At 46.9% G+C, this 19150-nt stretch overlaps 2 protein-coding genes across 4 annotated transcripts in view; both read left to right on the top strand.

Moving 5' to 3' along the window:
• Positions 1-19150, top strand: part of ttn.2 (titin, tandem duplicate 2) — a 173316-nt gene that overhangs the window by 15266 nt on the left and 138900 nt on the right. For all 3 annotated transcript variants that reach the window (XM_079357879.1, XM_079357878.1, XM_079357880.1), the window contains 8 exons: positions 2380-2640; positions 2810-2954; positions 3040-3208; positions 3315-3546; positions 3661-3945; positions 4028-4153; positions 4221-4409; positions 5394-5444. In XM_079357879.1, the coding sequence (XP_079214005.1) occupies positions 2380-2640; positions 2810-2954; positions 3040-3208; positions 3315-3546; positions 3661-3945; positions 4028-4153; positions 4221-4409; positions 5394-5444 (1458 nt within the window). The remainder of the gene's footprint in view (positions 1-2379; positions 2641-2809; positions 2955-3039; positions 3209-3314; positions 3547-3660; positions 3946-4027; positions 4154-4220; positions 4410-5393; positions 5445-19150) is intronic.
• Positions 6367-16800, top strand: LOC306832868 (uncharacterized protein). The gene is made up of 2 exons (XM_079357890.1): positions 6367-6446; positions 6574-16800. Exon 2 carries the CDS (start codon positions 6747-6749, stop codon positions 14790-14792), a length of 8046 nt encoding a protein of 2681 aa, XP_079214016.1. The 5' UTR covers positions 6367-6446; positions 6574-6746; the 3' UTR covers positions 14793-16800.

The raw sequence follows: 19150 nt of genomic DNA, 5'->3' as shown, positions 1-19150 counted from the left end.
CTGCAGACGTTACAGTCTGTTTACCTGCTGCAGACGTTACAGTCTGTTTACCTGCTGCAGACGTTACAGTCTGTTTACCTGCTGCAGACGTTACAGCCTGTTTACCTGCTGCAGGCGTTACAGTCTGTTTACCTGCAGACATTACAGCCTGTTTACCTGCTGCAGGCGTTACAGCCTGTTTACCTGCTGCAGACGTTACAGTCTGTTTACCTGCAGACGTTACAGCCTGTTTACCTGCTGCAGACGTTACAGTCTGTTTACCTGCTGCAGACGTTACAGCCTGTTTACCTGCTGCAGACGTTACAGCCTGTTTACCTGCTGCAGAAGTTACAGCCTGTTTACCTGCTGCAGACGTTACAGTCTGTTTACCTGCTGCAGACGTTACAGTCTGTTTACCTGCTGCAGACGTTACAGCCTGTTTACCTGCTGCAGACGTTACAGTCTGTTTACCTGCTGCAGACGTTACAGTCTGTTTACCTGCTGCAGACGTTACAGTCTGTTTACCTGCTGCAGGCGTTACAGCCTGTTTACCTGCTGCAGGCGTTACAGCCTGTTTACCTGCTGCAGACGTTACAGCCTGTTTACCTGCTGCAGACGTTACAGTCTGTTTATCTGCTGCAGACGTTACAGCCTGTTTACCTGCTGCAGACGTTACAGTCTGTTTACCTGCTGCAGACGTTACAGCCTGTTTACCTGCTGCAGACGTTACAGTCTGTTTACCTGCTGCAGACGTTACAGCCTGTTTACCTGCTGCAGACATTACAGTCTGTTTACCTGCTGCAATCGTTACAGCCTGTTTACCTGCTGCAGACGTTACAGCCTGTTTACCTGCTGCAGACATTACAGTCTGTTTACCTGCTGCAGACATTACAGTCTGTTTACCTGCTGCAGACGTTACAGTCTGTTTACCTGCTGCAGACGTTACAGTCTGTTTACCTGCTGCAGACGTTACAGTCTGTTTACCTGCAGACGTTACAGTCTGTTTACCTGCTGCAGACGTTACAGCCTGTTTATCTGCTGCAGACGTTACAGCCTGTTTACCTGCTGCAGACGCTACAGCCTGTTTACCTGCTGCAGACGTTACAGCCTGTTTACCTGCTGCAGACGTTACAGCCTGTTTACCTGCTGCAGACGTTACAGTCTGTTTACCTGCTGCAGGTGTTACAGCCTGTTTACCTGCTGCAGACGTTACAGCCTGTTTACCTGCTGCAGACACTTTACAGTCTGTTTACCTGCTGCAGACGTTACAGTCTGTTTACCTGCTGCAGACGTTACAGCCTGTTTACCTGCTGCAGACGTTACAGCCTGTTTACCTGCAGCCTGTTTACCTGCTGCAGACGTTACAGCCTGTTTACCTGCTGCAGACGTTACAGCCTGTTTACCTGCTGCAGACGTTACAGTCTGTTTACCTGCAGACGTTACAGTCTGTTTACCTGCTGCAGACGTTACAGCCTGTTTACCTGCTGCAGGCGTTACAGTCTGTTTACCTGCTGCAGACGTTACAGCCTGTTTACCTGCTGCAGACGTTACAGCCTGTTTACCTGCTGCAGACGTTACAGCCTGTTTACCTGATGCAGACGTTACAGTCTGTTTACCTGCTGCAGACGTTACAGCCTGTTTACCTGATGCAGACGTTACAGTCTGTTTACCTGCTGCAGACGTTACAGCCTGTTTACCTGCTGCAGACGTTACAGCCTGTTTACCTGCTGCAGACGTTACAGCCTGTTTACCTGCTGCAGACGTTACAGTCTGTATACCTGCTGCAGGCGTTACAGTCTGTTTACCTGCTGCAGACGTTACAGTCTGTTTACCTGCTGCAGACGTTACAGCCTGTTTACCTGCTGCAGACGTTACAGCCTGTTTACCTGCTGCAGACGTTACAGTCTGTTTACCTGCTGCAGACGTTACAGCCTGTTTACCTGCTGCAGACGTTACAGTCTGTTTACCTGCTGCAGACGTTACAGTCTGTTTACCTGCTGCAGACGTTACAGTCTGTTTACCTGCTGCAGACGTTACAGCCTGTTTACCTGCTGCAGACGTTACAGCCTGTTTACCTGCTGCAGACGTTACAGCCTGTTTACCTGCTGCAGACGTTACAGCCTGTTTATCTGCTGCAGATGTTACAGCCTGTTTACCTGCAGCCTGTTTACCTGCTGCAGACGTTACAGCCTGTTTACCTGCTGCAGACGTTACAGTCTGTTTACCTGCTGCAGACGTTACAGCCTGTTTACCTGCTGCAGACGTTACAGCCTGTTTACCTGCTGCAGACGTTACAGCCTGTTTACATGCTGCAGACGTTACAGTTCACTTTTTATAGCAACACATAATAGCAAGCAGCTCAGTGTCTCAGTCTTTGACCACCTGTCCCCTCCTCTCCAGCCGTCCTCATCACTTCCATGCTGAAGGACTTGAACGCTCAGGAGAGAGACACCATCACCTTCGAGGTCACAGTGAACCACGAGGGGATCACCTACAAGTGGCTGAAGAACGGCGTGGAGGTGAAGTCTTCAGAGAGGTGTCAGGTCCGCAGCCGGCAGCTCACACACTCCCTCACCATCCGGAACGTCCACTTCGGAGACGGAGGAGAGTACCAGTTTGTGTCCGGGTCCGCCGCCAGCACTGCCAACCTGTTTGTGGAAGGTAAGCTGATGATTGACATGTTTACGGAGTAAAGTCACACATGTACGGAGGCCCAGAAGGGACAAAGAGCAGCTTCGCTTTAGGAGAAGACTGAGTTTTATTTTGAAGGAACAAGCTGCAGACCGTTGAGTCACATGATTCCTGAAACTGTTGTTGTGTTTGTTTTCAGCACGTTTGATCGAATTCACAAAGAAAATCAAAGACATAAAGATCACGGAGAAGAAGAAGGCGATCTTTGAGTGTGAAGTGTCTGAGCCGAACATCCAGGTGATGTGGATGAAGGACGGACAGGAGCTGGACATGACACAGGAGAGGTGTGTGACCTTCCATAAACCCTCCTCTTCACCTTTGACGTATAATGAAACATCTGAGCATGACTCTGTGACTCCATGTGTTCAGGTTCATCGTGACAGCAGAGAAGTTTGTCCACCGTCTGATGATCCAGACGGTTCGGATGTCTGACGCCGGAGAATATTCCGTGGTCGCCGGATCGAGTGTCTCCAAGGCTCAGCTGATTGTCGAGGGTCGAGACATCCGGATCTCCGAGCCTGCAGAGCGAGAGATCACTGTGAGAACCTTTGAACTGTTTAGTTTACTTGTCTATAGTCAGAGAATCTGTGAAGAATAACTTCAGAGAGCATCGATCGGCCCCTGACTCTCTCTCTCTCCTGCAGGTTCTGGAGCGCCACAGAGCGACCTTCGAGTTCGAGGTGAACGAGGATGACGTGGAGGGTCGCTGGCTGAGGAACGGGGTGGAGATCCAGTTCTCGATGGAGGAGAGGTTCAACTACGCCACCATCAGGAAGCTGCACCGCCTCACCATCTCTGAGACGTACAGGAGCGACGCCGGCGAGTACACCTTCATCGCCGGCAAGAACAGGAGCACCATGCACCTGCGAGTAAACCGTGAGTCCAAGACAAACTAAATACATTTAGTTTGAAGTGGCGACCTCGGCTGGTCGACTGTTGGTATGACATGTATCCACATGTCTTAACACGTGTCCCCTCTCCTCCCTTTAGTCCCTGAGCCCCCTCAGATCCTCCGTCACATGGAGCCTCAGTCCGTGGAGGCGGGTAAACCTGCTCGCTTCTCCGTGCAGGTGAGCGGCCTTCCTCAGCCGCAGGTCTTCTGGTACAAAAACTCCCAGGCTTTGTCCCCGGGCTTCAAGTGCAAGTTCCTCCACGACGGCAACGAGCACTCGCTGCTGCTGATCGAAGTCTTCCCTGAGGACGCCGCTGTCTACAACTGCGAGGCCAAGAATGAGTACGGCACCGCCACGAGCACCGCCACGCTCAACGTGGAAGGTAAGATGGGAGGAAAGAAACAGGGACAGATTTTAAATCCCCGTCAGAGCACTTTGCAGAAACACTTTTCTTTGTCTCTCAGTGTCTGAGGTCGTGTCTCCGGACTCGGCTGCCACCGTCGCTCCTCCCGTCGTGATCTCACCGATCAGCAACACCTCCGCCTGCGAGGGAGAACCGGCTCGCTTCCAGTGCAGAGTCCGCGGAGACGGTAAGCACAACAGGACAGCCCACCTTTGAGCTTGTTTCTGAACTAACGTTGTTCTCCCTCCGTGCAGACGTGAAGATCAGCTGGTTCCACGGAGAGAAGGAGATCAAGCAGTCCGACTTCTTCAGGATGTCTCAGTTTGACGACAGCTGCCAGCTGGAGGTCTCCAGAGTTTACCCCGAGGATGAGGGCGAGTACACCTGCGTCGCCATGAACAACGCCGGCACCGTGACCTGCTCGGCCACTCTCACACTGGACGGTAAGTTTGTTAGAATGTCTCTCTGCTGTTCGGACCTCGTCTGCATGAGGATCAATGTAACCTCCCGACCTCACGTGATAAAAAACAACAGATAGTGACGGCGTCCTCTTAAAGCTCGGAGCTGCAGATGTGACGCCTCAAACACAAAGTCAATGAGAATGCTTCTTTCCAGGACAAAGTCAAAGCGAGGAGAGTCGTGCTGCGTCTCAGTGGCACGTCTCCACCAGCAGCACCAGTCTAAAGAAAGCATCCATCGGCCAAAAGCCCCTTTTCATCCAGCCAATCAGCAGCTGCTCCGTGCCGCACGGGGAGGTGGCACGCTTTCAAGCGTGTGTGTCCGGCATGCCGAGGCCGGAGGTCAGCTGGTTCCACAACGGGCAGCCGATTCAACCCACGAAGAACGTGGTGTTCCACTTCGACGAGGTGTCCAACACCGCCATGCTCATCATCGTGGACGCCTTCTCGGAGCACGCAGGACAGTACACCTGCAGGGCAGCGAGTAACGCCGGGGAGGCCGCATGTTCTGCCACTCTGACTGTAACCAGAGAAGAAGAAGGTAACGTCTGGATCCCCGGACTGCAGCCAGACTCCCTCTCCCTCTTCTGACTAACCTCACGCTTTAGAAGCTGACAGATGTGACTCATTGGATCATCACCTCCCTCACTCTCACCCTCCTCTCCTCTACCTGCACAGGAACACGCTGCAGAATGCATGACCTTCACCTTCACCTTGGTTCACCTCTTTGTCCTTCCCTCCATCTTGCAGGAAATTCAAACCCGTCTTTTTCTGCTTCCTTTAGTTTCTCTGTGTGAATGTAAAGTTTCTTTGCTTGTTTCTTTCCCCTGAAAGGTGTGCAGCAAATAAATGAGACACCAATCATTTGCATTTGGATCCATTATAGACGGACATTAAAGGGTTAATTTGAGTCCAGAGATTTGGGAGGGTTGAAGTGCAGTTAATAATCATCTTGTCTTTCCTCCGCAGTGACTCATGTGAGGGAGCACATCGAAGCCAAGATTGAGCAAGAAGTCAAAGGTAAGAGACTTCAGTTCATCTCAAATCAAACGCACCACGTTGTCCCGCTCGAACACGAGACGCACACACGATGGACACAAAGGGACAGTCACAGTGGATCTAAAAGAAGTCTGTCAGCAGGTCACTCTGATCCAAGTGAAGATGTTTTTAAAGACCGTGTGGAAGCGTGGCGATGACCTCGGGCGTGTGGGTGCATGTGCGTCATTTGGATCAGAGTCGCGCTGCCTTCACAGACTTTAGGTTGACCTGTCCCTTTAAGTGCTCTTTGTATTTCCTCTGTTGCATGTAATCTCCATGTGTCTTTATGTATCTTGATGGTGGATTCATGTTGTCCTTATGATTCTACAGCTCTCTTTCTGTTGACATTTCATGGTTTTTCCCAGGCCAGCACTGGGAGAACTTGCTTGAACCAGTTTCTGACTCTTTCAGTTTGCATCCAAGAGTCGTTTTCTTTTTGTGGCATGAAAGGGTTTCTCTGATCTTTTCCAAGACAAGGCTCAGGATATGTATCTTTTAAAGTCTCCAGACTTGAAAATGCCCTTTAAAAGATATGGAGGTTTACTGCATTGGGAACTTCCTCCTGCAAAATATTTCTTAGCCTGGCTTGCAGATAGTTGGGATGTGATTCCTGTGGTTTGCATTTTTAAATAACACCAGTAAACTATATTAGTTCGAATAAACGCCTTCTCACCCAATTTTACAGCTTGATTTGTTTAACTTTTGTGATCACAGAAATGTTTTGGAGAGCTTTGTTTCTCATAGACTTATTGACAAGTTGAAGGATTAGAAAGGGCGTTTATTCTCCTGTCTGCAAGTCAGGTAAGGAATACTTTAGGATGAAGTCATAAAGTAAAACAATCGAATGTTAGCAGCCCACCTTGGAATTATGCTTTTATATAATAAAATTTATGTTTTGAAGAAATTTCCACAGACGAAGGATCAAAACTTCCTGCAGGTTTCTTATAAAAAGAATCAAGTCTTGCGTTTATTCGAACAAATATGGTGAGTGAAATTATTTTTTATGGCATTGTGACTCCCAGCATGCAATTAATATTCCATTCAAATCCTTTTCTCTCTTTTTTACCCCTGGAGGCGAGGGTGTTCTGACCGTTGTCCGTTTCTTTTTCAGAGCTGTTTTATCACGAGAGCAAAGAGGGAGCTCCGCACGGCAGCACAGAACTCACCGCCACTCGACAGCTGAGAGGAGCCTTCTCCGACACAGAGGACTTCCTGGATCACGGCCTGGTGTCTGCTAACCGCTGCTCCAGCAGAACCTCGTCCGTCACCTCATGGACAGAGAACATGAAGCCTTCTTTTACCAAGAAACTCAAATTCCAGTCAGTCGTGGAAGGGGAACCGGTGGAGTTACGGTGTAAATTGGTCGCCTTCCCTCCACCGACTCTCCTCTGGTTTCATAATAATAGATCTATTCTGAAAGAGCGGCGGCGTAGGATCCGCTCTGAAAGCAGAATGCACATGCACACCACCAGTCTGGTTATCGATTGCATCAAAGAGAAGGACTCGGGCAGTTACAAGGTAATGGCGATTAACGCGGAGGGTTCTGCCGAGTCCACAGCATCACTTTTGGTTTCGCTGAGGGAAGAGCAGTCTGCCAACTACCTGGGCTTTGTCAAACGCTCTGCCAAAGCCCATGAAAGTATAGACTCCATGGCAGAACAGAGGAAAGAGAGGAAGATCAGGGTTGACCTCAGGTGTGTAGGGTCTCCATTTGACAAGATGTCCAAAGTCCATAAGGGGAGATCTCGTTCTAAGAGCGCCCTCGTGCGTACTGTGGTCTTTAAGTCTAGCACCAATTTAAAAGAAATCGAGACAGAGAAAGAGTCTACACGTTTGGAGACGGCGTCTGAGCGCGCCCCGTCTCCTCCCCCAATGTTTGACAGGTCTGAGCGCTTCAACGACAGATTCAGTGATATCTACTGTGACCGGCGCACCGGTGCTCGGTTCAGTGACAAGTTTAGTGACCGCTGCAGCGACAGATACAGTGACAGATTTAGTGACACTGAGAGCCTTCACAATGAGGTAAGAACAAAGCTAACTACGCTGCAAAAAGCTGTCAAACAAAAGAAGAGGTTGTCCATCTCTACCATGTCCTCGTCTGAGTTTGAACTGGAATCGGTTGCTAGCGAGCCAAGCTATGCAGATTATGTGGACAGGCTCAGGGTCAAGCCAGCTTCTTTGCATGATGTCCAGCAATTCAGTCGTCCATTTGATTCAGGGGAGAGTCAAAGGGAGTCTCATGTGAAATCCTCAAGCAAGGAAACCTCTGAGCACCGTGTTAGGCATTCATTTGAACCTCAGTCCAGAAGCAGGGCTATTCAGATCTTGAAAGGTGAGCTGGTTGATACACTGGTGCAAGAGACTGAATCAACATCAGGCGTAAAATATCCTGAGACGCTGGAGCACAAACAAGTTAAAGGTTTTGCTGAATCAGATGTTAGAGTCAAGCAGACGGTAAGTGGTCAACATGGGGCAGTGTCTGAGCAACAGGTGGAGACTACAAAGCTGGAGGTTCAGCTGTCTCACCCTGAAGTTTCATACTCTGAAACATCAGCATACACAGGAACTACAACATACTCTGAAAGCCAGGAGGCTGCTCGTATCAGGCCTTCTCAAGGAGCGCTGTCCCACATGGAGACACCCAGGCCTGAACCAGGAAAAGATAAGTTCCTTAATATGACTTCAGGAAAGACTGCAGAGCCAGTTGAGCTTTATGAAGAGTCGCTGAGGGATCAGTATAAACAGAGTCTGGAGGCTGAGCGCATGGAGTGCGAGGAAAAACTCCTTGCCTTGCGGATTAGGAAATGGCAGCAAGGGAGTATAATGTCTGATGAGGAGACATTTCATCCTGAAACTGATTTGCCAGCGCCGGCAGAGACGCAATACATGGAGCCTTCGGGGCACATTCAAACTCACCAGGAGGAGGTGAAAAGGACAGAAACTTTAGAAACTCAGGCTTTGCCCTCCTCTTTCTATGACTCATCCAGAATGGAGGCAAGGTTGGTACATCCTGAAGCTACTACTGTGTTGACCTCCAGATCACCTCAAGTTAAAGCCAGCAGGGAAGAGATGGAGATGTCCACTTCTTTGCTAACAAAGTCAGAGTCCATGTTTGATACACGATTAAAGGAGATGGAAGGTGAGGCAGAAGTCATGCTGGCAAAGAAGTCGCCCAGAGTTAAACATAGAGGAGCAGAGTTGTCAACCAGAGCAAAAACAAGGACTGAAGACATACTTGAAGGGTCACCAAGGCAAGTCACATCAATCAGAGAGAGCTTCATTAGCGAGGCTGTAACACCAGGTCATATAACAGCTGAAACAGCTGATCCATATGCAGGCGAGTGTGAAGGGGAGTCCTTAAGGGCTCAGTATGAGAAAAGCCTCGACGCTGAAAGGATGCAGTGTGAGGAGAAGCTCCTGGCCCTGCGGATCAGGAAATGGCAGAAAGGCATGGTGATGTCAGAAGAAGCGACTGCCCAACCAGAAAGTGGCATGCCCTTACAAGCAGAGCCTAAGTATATGGAGACTGAGGAGCAAAATTACAGACAACAGGAGGTGTATAAGAAAAGAGCAGCTGCAGACAGTGTTACCATGTCCATGAATAAGTCACCTAAAATAAGAGGGAGAGAGGAACGGGAGGAAACCTCTGCCCCATTGCTTAAAGCTAGGATGAGAGACAAACAGGAAGAGTTGGAAACTGGGCCATCGGTCATACGCGCACAAAAATCCCCCAAATTAAAAGCTAGAGCAACAGATGTAGAAGATGAATCTTTGCCAAGACCAAACGCCGGAACCGAAAAGATGTTGTTTGAGAAGACAAGAGAAGAGTGTGACCTTCAGCTGTCGAGGGAGAACATTTCTGAGTTGAAGAGTGAGAGCGAGAAGTTTGTCAGTGAAGAGGAGGCCTTGACTCAGCGGATAATGAAATGGCAACAAGATGTTCAGATGGAACAAGAACAAGCTGTGAAGTCGGAGTCTGACTGGGCGGAGGGTTACACAAACGTTGAGGCTTCTGAAACAGTTCAGCACCCTGAGGTGGCTCACAAAAGGAAGACTTCCCCGAGAAGAACTGACAAGTTCCTTTCAAGTGAGCCAGCTCCAGCTAGTTTCCAAGAACAGCAGGATGATCGCCTGCAGTGGCCTCCTGCTGGAGACTTGCTAGTAGAGGGTCGTGAGACCAGGTTACAAAGAGACAGTGAGTATATTGTAAGTGAGGAAGAAGCTCTGGCTCAGCGAATCCTTAAATGGCAAGAAGATGTTGTTGAACAAGAGGAAGTAGCTGAACTAGAGACTGAGTGGGCTGTTGACAATCAATGCAAACAGTCGGGGTCTGGGTTGCCACTTGAGTCCACTATTCCACCAGATCTTAGTGAAACCCATGGTGGCATTTCTTATGAACCTCCTGCAGGTGGCCTTCCAGCTCCACAAACCAGTCCTGCTGCTGCAGCTTTACCAAACAAAAAACGGTCACCTCTTCAACATGATGCAGGGTATGAGCCATCGCCTCCTCAAGGACCTTCTTCCATCGGAAGAAAATCTCAGACAAATATTGGGTTACAACACCATGTCGGTGTGCCCTTTGAAGGTTCTTATGATCCTGGAACTACAGTAAAAGACAGAGCGGGTCGTGAAGCTTCGCCAGCTCACAGATACTCGCCAGCCCATCTTACTAGTGAACTTGCCTCTCCTCGAGATGGGAGCCCTCATAAGTCCTCAAGAGAATATTCCCCGGTCAGAAGACATTCCCCACGCCCAAGCCCACAGGAGGAACTGGGAAGAGAGGCAGAGAGGAGGAGGGCCAGTCAGGAATGTGAGATGAGTGTAGATAAGTCCAGCAGCCAACGGTTCCAGTCAGATGTCAGAGAGGAGAGAAGGATGAAAGAAGAGTTAGGTACGACCAGAGAGAGCAGTGAATGGAGACAAAAGAAGGATTCTGTAGGTTTGAGGGGAGCGGAAAGAACGGGAGATTCAATGAAATCACAACAGGCTGGTGAAATGAGTGCAGAGGGCCTTGAACTTGGAGCCATCAAGAAAAATGACAGGAAAGTCAAAGAAGAGGCAGTTTCCCATATGCAAGAGTTTAAGAGCGTAAAAGATGGTCAAACAAATCCTGGAGGCTTCCGCCCAGTGTTTGTTAAAGAAATATCTTCAGTTAAAGTAAAAATTGGCGAGATGTCAGAGTTTACCTGTGAGTTTCGGGGGGATCCTCTGCCCACAGTCACCTGGCTTAAAGATGGCCACCCATTAGCACACAACCCTGACTACGATATCATTGGCAAGTCTAACAAATCACAGCTCACTGTCTTCTATCCAACAACTGACCACGAGGGAACATACGATTGTGTCATAGCTAATAAACATGGTAAATCCATCTGCAGTGGCACTCTTGAAATTTCTGACAAAAAGGTGTTGAGAAAGTCAGCGGTCACACAGGACGTAATAGTTACTGAAGAGCAAAGGAAGGGCGAGGACAATCAGGAATGTGAAATGGAAATTTCAACCTACACGGATTCAGGAAAGGCTACTCTGCAGGTGCCAAGAGCAGTGGTTCACAGACGCTCCTCAGATGAATCTTTAGGATCCTCACCTGTTGAAATCAGGGTGACCGCTCCCACGCCTGTCCCTGGGATGTTAGAGGAAAGCAGCGAGGACAAACTTCAGGCTGTTACAGAGAACACCTCAGATGTGCCAAGTGATGAAGGAGCCTCTCAGACTTTAAAACACAAGTTCACTTTTTCCTTTGATGTGGCCGGTGCAGCTCCTCGTGTGGTCAGGGAGTTAACAAACATCACCTGTTCTGAAGGAAAAACTGCTGTGTTAGAATGTGTAATCACAGGTGAACCTGCCCCAGAAGTGTCATGGTGTTGCGATGACATTTGTCTTGAAACCACAGCTGGAAAATACCGATTTGAGGAAGATGATAAAGCATACAGGCTGTATATCAAAAGTTTTACATATTCTGATGCTGGAGTTTACAAATGTGTTGCTAGAAGTAAGTTGGGAGATGTTTCAAGTATCTCTCATGTATCATTTCAAGTTGCAGAGCCTGTGCAATTTTTAGAGGGTGTTTGTGCCGTGGAGGATGAGGGCTTTGTTCCATCCATGAACAAGTTCCCTGCTGGGTTAGCTGAGGATGTCAAGAAACCTATTGAATCCCACAAAGCTGACATTTCTCACACTGATATCATTCAGTCCAAAGTTAAACCTCCTAGTCCAGAAGCTCCTATGAAAGCTCCAAGATCCAGACCAGGTGTCTCCAGGGAGGCTCCCTCTATATCAGGCTGCGGTCTATCGTCTTCTGCTGCTTTGATTAACGTTTCTCAAATCAAACAAGCTTTTGAGTCTGACTCAGCAGTTGCATTCATGACGGCCTCCAATGCAGGGGATCAAAGAAAGGAAGCTCTTTTCCCTGAGGAGTTTATACCTGAGGTGGCCGTTTCCCCAGAGCGGGAGGTTGAACCTGGAACCATTCATGCAGAAGTTCCCTTTCAGCCCCCTTCTCCTCTGGAAGAAGCCGGTAGTATCTCAGTGATTTCTGGAGCTGTTGAAAAGGAAGCAGTTTTAATTGAACGCCACATGGCACCCAAACAGTTTGTAGAGGAAGTGCAGGAGTCTCCAGAGCTGGTCAGGCCCAGACCACAGAAACCTGGTGCTGTTCCTGAACAAATGGTGGCCGGGGAAGTTGAGATGCTGAGGGAGGGGCCTCTGCATACATTTGATAGAACCAGCAGTTTTATTCCTTTTCAGACTGATAAAGATGCAACTGTTAAACGCTCTGTAAGAACTTCTGCCCCAGCTAAAGAATCTGTCAAACCTGACAGACAAAGTGTAGCTGAAAGGGTTTCCTCTACTTATTCTGAGGCTGAAATTGTCAGCATGGATTTTCCCAGTTACACTGAAGCTTTTGTTGATGATTTGACAGAAGAGACAAAACATTTGAAAGAAGAGGCCACAGGCTTAGGTGGGGGTTATGCTTTAATGGCTGAAATGCAGCATGGGGATGAGGAAGATGAACTTACCAGTGAGAATCTGATTTCCATCCCTGAACCATCAATGGACAGTGGTGTTTTCTTGAGTGTTCCTGATTCTCAGGCTGATGTGGCAGAAGCGGCACAAGAAATGGCCGATGCGGTGGTTGATCCTCGGAAGCAAAACGAGGAGTTCAAGAGTAGCGGCATCCTTATCGGGACAGTTCCTAAACCTCCTGTTGTCAAGCCAAAAGCAAAAAGCAGAGTTAACCCTCTTGGTCTGCCCGAGGATGTTGTTACTGAGGGACCAGATGGCCAAGTTTCAAATATTCAGAGTAGAGGTGGTTTGGGCAAGGCATTGACAGCTGAAGCTGCTGGCTCCATGGAGGAAGAGGACGTCACTTTTGGTGCCGTGTACGACTACTACAACCCTCCAACAGACTGGGGAAGGCCACTCTCCCCTGAGTCTGAGATGTCCATTGAGATTGGCAGCACTGTGAGTGAAGAGATAACAGAGGTAGCTGAGAGGTTCTACACCCCAGGTTCTTCTACTGAGGTTTCACAGCCAACTGCCGAGTCCTTCCACACTCCCAAGTCTCCGGTGTCCTTCCATACTCCCAGCTCTGATGCACCGGGTGGGTTTATGACCCCTCAGGACTATCCCTTCTCTCCAGTAGAACATAAGAGACCCTCAACAGGAGGCTCTGGAGAGGAATTCTTCTCACCAGTCCAGTTCCTGGCGTCTCCTGCTGACGAAGGCATTGAAACGACCCCTCCTGGGATAAACTTGGATGAAAATAGATTCCTCACCAAGGGAATAGGTTCTTTAGGGCTCGCAACCCTTCAGGAGAAAGTGCAGGGAATCCCACCTGCCTTCCTCAAACCTCTCATTAAGAAAAGAGTGTTTGAAAATGAGTCCCTAACATTTTATGCTGAAGTGTTTGGATTGCCTTCCCCTGAGGTGAAGTGGTTTTGCAACAAAAATGAACTGGTGGCAGATGACAGAATTAGAATGGCAAGAGATGGGGATAGCATCTCGCTAGTAATTCACAACATGTCTAAAGCTGACCAAGGAGAGTACATCTGTGAGGCTGTGAACTATGTCGGAGAAGCCAGGAGTGTTGCCTTAGTGGTCGTTCTATCACAGGAGATTAGGTTCATGCCTGCCCCGCCTGCAGTCACCCATCAGCATGTGATGGAGTTTGATGTGGAGGAAGATGACTCCTCTCGTTCTCCTTCGCCGCAGGAGATTCTGCTTGAAGTAGAATTAGATGAAAATGAGGTGAAAGAATTTGAGAAACAGGTAAAGATCATCACCATTCCAGAGTACACAGCTGATAACAAGAGCATGATCATATCCTTGGATGTATTACCGAGTATTTACGAGGAGGGTGCCGTGGACTTTGTCACCCAGGAGCATGATGATTTGAAAATAGCTTTTGAGGTCACAGAGATGCCTCCGAGATTCATCAATCCCATCTGTGACATGGAAACCCCAGAGGGCACCACCGTCATGTTTGAATGTTCTCTGATGGGAATTCCATCTCCCATCGTGTCCTGGTTTAAAGGGGACAAAAAAATTCCTCACAATACCAAAAAATTCTCTCACACCTCTGATGGGGACAACCACTTCCTGAAAATCTGTAAAGTCACACCTCAGGATAGTGGAGTGTATACCTGCAGAGCTATAAACATTGTTGGGGAAACTCTGTGCAGGGCCACACTGGTCGTGTTGAGCGCCAAAGCTTTCTCAGGGAAAACCAGAGGAAGAGAACTGACCGCAGTTTCTCTCGGAAGCGCCAAAGTTCAGCCGCAGAAGTTCGACATGATGGTTGACAACACATCCTTTGATGGAGAACAAGTTTCAGAAATTGAGCTTGAGTTTGAATTTGAGCACGAGGCAGATGAATCTCAGCGGGCGGTCAGGCTGGTCGCCAATACTGACAACGAAATGAGCGAACAGGGAGAAAAATACGTTAGCATTAACTTTGATGTTTTTGCTGAGCCTGCAAAAGATGATAAGATAGAGTTCAAAGGGAAGTCCTCTGATGCATGTAGCTTCCAGTTCCAAGTGACCGAGACGGCCCCTAAGTGTGTCATCCCGTTGACAAATGTCACAGCAGCAGTAGGGACCCCAGTTATACTTCAGTGTCTTGTTAGCGGGAAGCCAAGTCCATCAGCTGAGTGGTACAAAGATGGAGAACCCGTGACAGACAGCAGGTGTATTATTCAGGAAAAAACTGCAGGTCATTTTAATCTGCTCATTACGAACGCGATCCAAAGTGATGCTGGCGAGTACAAATGCATAATCCAGAACACAGCTGGCTGCATCGAAACTACTGCACTGCTGAAGGTGTTTTAGAGGCTGGAGCATCGTGGGCTGGTTGCACAAATATAAACTTTGAAGTTCGTTTGTTAGATGTTTCTAAGTCCTGTTTACAGCTTGAAGCGTGCATGCCCTTTATTTTTTTACCAGAGAAACTTAACTGTTAGGGGCTAATGTGATTTGGGCTCAAGGCTCTTTTATGCATCTTTTACGTATGATGGTTTTGCAACGTTTGGTCAGTTTCCGTAAGCTTCCAGTACACTAGAAAAATACGGACTAAATGAAGCAGGTTAAATGAGCCTTTGGTCACTTACTCTATCATAATAATACATTTTATTTATAGGGCGCTTTTCATGGCCTCAAAGAAACTTGACAAGGTGAAAGGATAAAACCATATACACTAAATAAAGGTCATTTCTTTAAAATAAATGAGGTTTGTCTGTTGTGTAACTGTTATACGTTATACTTAGCTTATCAGCATTGACTGGTTGAAAACAGTGCAGTGAGTCATTACAGTAGAATAGTGAGTAAATGTTTGTTTTAGTGAGTCTGTGGTGAGAAATGTCAAAATGAATATAACTGTTTTTTTCCTTTGTTTTTCTTTGTGTAAACTTTATGAAATAATTGTTTTAAGGATCTTTTCTTAAAGTGTCCTGAGAAAAACTTTGAATGAATCAGCACTATACAAGTAAAGATGGATTGATTGATTTTTAGATTACTGGTAGAAAAGTTTGGTTTCATGTGTTCCATAAACTATTCAAACATTGAGCTGCTGTAACTTTACCTGCATTTGATGATTTATACCTGAAGGAAAGAAAATGTGAGTAGTTTGTTTTTAAAAGTGTGTTCGCACTAAGCTTTATAATGTTAAAGCTTAGGTTGAAGAACTAAACATCTCAAACATATATAAATACATATCATTCTTGTTGTAGAATAGCTGGCTGTAAGTGATCTTCCTCTGTGATCAGACATGAAGGAAACATGCAGTGTTTCTGGATTTGTTATATAACAGTAGAGCAGTTATCAGGTGAACAGGTGTTGCAGCGATGGAAGCGGGCAGTGGAACTGCTTCAGATAGAAGTGATTGTACCCGAGCTAAAAAGCCTCTGCATGTTTCTAATAAGCTCCAGCAGCAGAAAGCTGCTCAAACTAGGATCAATGTTGGAGATGAAACATGGAGAGAGGTTAGAACGCAGAAAGCTTTACAGACCCATGCAGAGCTGGCTAAACACTGAAGCTACAGTGTGCACCACATGCAGAGCTGGCTAAACACTGAAGCTACAGTGACCACCACATGCAGAGCTGGCTAAACACTGAAGCTACAGTGTCCACCACATGCAGAGCTGGCTAAACACTGAAGCTACAGTGTCCACCACATGCAGAGCTGGCTAAACACTGAAGCTACAGTGTCCACCACATGCAGAGCTGGCTAAACACTGAAGCTACAGTGTCCACCACATGCAGAGCTGGCTAAACACTGAAGCTACAGTGTCCACCACATGCTGACCTGTGTGAGAGGAGGGGGGGAGACAGCTCTCTGTGATGATTACAGTTTAGACTGCAGTACCCACTTTAAACACTAGGGGGCGGAGCTACAGACTGCTCTTTTAACTCATTTCTGGAGGAACTTCAATTCATAAAATTGGAAAACAAATGTTTGCTCTTATAATTCAGAAACATTAAAGCTATAAATTAGGAACTAGAAAGAACATGTCATACTGCTTACTTGAACTATTTTGTTTATTGTTTGATTTTCTTTCTTTTTGCAGTTTTTTGATTTCTTGTTTGCAGCATTTGGATGATAATACAGAATTTAAAAAAACAGATTTCAGAGTGAGAAGATTGGTAAACTTTATGAAGATGTGAAGATTTTTTTAAGCTTTGCCTGTTTCTTCTTGCTGTCTTGACTTGTAAATATGTGTAATTTTGGGAGTGAAAGAAAGTAATTTACCAATAAAATCTGGTTGGAAAGCAGAAGTTAATGGTTTATTTTTACAAACGTCATGTTGGTTTGTTTCAGAGTTTCTAAAATAAAATATTTTAAATTTAAGCTCTTCTGTTTTGTTTTTGTTTTTATCAAATGAGAAGTGTGTTTATTATGGAGACATTGTTCAGAGTTTAAATGTCCCATTTAAAATTTAAAGTTTAATTACTGCTGTTGAAAAATCTGTATGTTGTGCTCTGTCTCTCCATTTTATAAACGTTTCGACTTGGCCAACACATTAATCGACTCTGGGATAAATACCAACAATCCCTGCAGTTTGTCTGCTTGTATCTGATTGTTGTTTTCCATTTCTTTAGAAAAACCTAAATCAAACTCCTGATTATGTAAGAAGACACGTTTGTTTCTCTTCAAGAATCAAATTGTTAATTAGTCTGTTTTGTGTTTATAATTCTAAAACTACAATTAAATGATAAATAACTGTCTGAGAGACACAAACGTTTGGGTTTCCAGAATACATCAATATAAAGCCGGAATTACAATAGCAGGTCTTGGGAACACATTTTTCACGAGATTCCAGACATGGTTTATTTCTTTTCTTACTAATAACTTAAATCTACAAATAGACTTCAGAACATTAATCTGTACTGAGCAGTCGGTTCCACAGATCATGCTGCAGCCTCGATGTTTAATACCATGATCAGTTTCTGTGCTGTGAATATTGTTTTCAGTTTTGCTCATTATTTCCTGACAGAACATTCTAGCACCACCGTCACCACTGTGGAGGAACAGGAGGAAACCTACTACACTGATGTCCAGTTACCTCAGAAAACCAAAACACTTGAACTCAAACCAGAGCCCAAACGCTACACCTCTGCTTTAGAGAAGAAAAAAGAAAAACCAGTTTTCCTCAGCCAGCTCTCCCCAGCAGCTGTGACAGCTGGAGAAACAGCTCGCTTTACGGTCAAAGTGTCCGGCTTACCGAAGCCGACCGTTCAATGGTCTCACAATGGAAGAGTTATAAAGAGCTCCTCTGCATACAAGCTGACAGAGGAGAAGGAAGAGTACACGTTAGTCATCACCAGGGTCACATCTGAGTATGAAGGCGAATATTCCTGCACAGCTACCAACAGATTTGGCCAGACAACATGCACCACATACCTGGAGGTTAAAAAGACTGACACAAGCCAGGCAGAGAAATGGGTGGAGAAGATGTTTAAGGTCACAGGCCAACCTCCTACATTCACAGTTCAGATCCAACCTGTCAGATGCTCGGAAGGAGGAGAGGTTTCTTTTAATTACAAAGCAAGTGGGGATCCAGCCCCTGATCTCAAGTGGTTCAAGGGCGCATTTCAAATCCAGCCCAGCAGAAACTGCATCATTGTAGCCAACCCTGATGGATCTGGCTTCATCAACATTAAGAATGTCAAACAGGAAGACAGCGGCCTGTATACATGCAGGGCCTCTAACCAGTTTGGGGAGGCATCTTGTAGTGCTGAGCTTGTTGTGTTTGAAGAGTTGGTCTCTGTTTCTCGCAAACAGGAACAGATGACTGTGATTCAGAAGAAAGGATATAAGGTGTCAATGACTGAACAGGCTACAGAGTCTCGCTTGTACCAGGTCAGCCTGCCGGGTCAGGACAGGGCCAGGACCGATCAGATGGTTTATACCATTGGCACTGAGGACCGGCAGATAATTCCCAGTGAGCAGGTCGGCTCCTTGAAAGAACTAGATATCTCTGCTGCCACTATTCAACGTGAGCAGGTGACCCACCAGGCAGCAGTGCTTCAGTCTCATGAGATGGAGGAAAGGGTGTCTGTGGTTCCTTCACGCCCACCTCAAGTTTCAGCTGTTCCTGCAAAACAGCTTCACATGGCAGCATTCACATCATTTGTTGAAGAGAGTCAGGACCTGACAGAGCAGCACTGTGATCGCATTCAGAGCCCCGAGATCATTGAGCTTCAGTTAGCCAGAGAAAAGAGTTCAAAGGTTCAGTCAGCTGTTGCTGAGGAGCTCACCCCACTCTCAACTGTCAGCACAGAGCCTCTGGCTGACAGGAAGCCTGCTACTGTTATGCCCTCTTCAGAACCTAAACAACTTGTCAGCGGGCATCAAGTGGAGTCCCAACTGCCCATCCTTAAAGAGCAGTCTCACGATATCCCCAAACCACAGGATGAGAAAGGTTACAAAGTAAAGGAAGGTGTAAAGATTCTATACTCAGCCCAGTCCTCAGAGAATCGTGTGCTTGCAGAGGGTCACACAAGTGAACTGGCAACAGCAGATTCTGCGATGAAGTCTTCCATTGAGAAGGAAAAACACCAGCCTGTCTTAGCCTCAGTCAGCCAGTCAAAACATACTCTTTCTAAGGAGACTAAGTTCTCCATGCAGAGACCTTCTGAGGAAGCAGCCGAGCTCTGTAAGGATAAAATCATGAAGGTAGCTCTAACTGCTG

The sequence above is a fragment of the Symphodus melops genome (assembly GCF_947650265.1).
Source record: "Symphodus melops genome assembly, chromosome: 12".
NCBI classification, from domain to species: Eukaryota; Metazoa; Chordata; class Actinopteri; order Labriformes; family Labridae; genus Symphodus; species Symphodus melops.
This window is presented reverse-complemented; position numbering and strand designations above follow the sequence as displayed.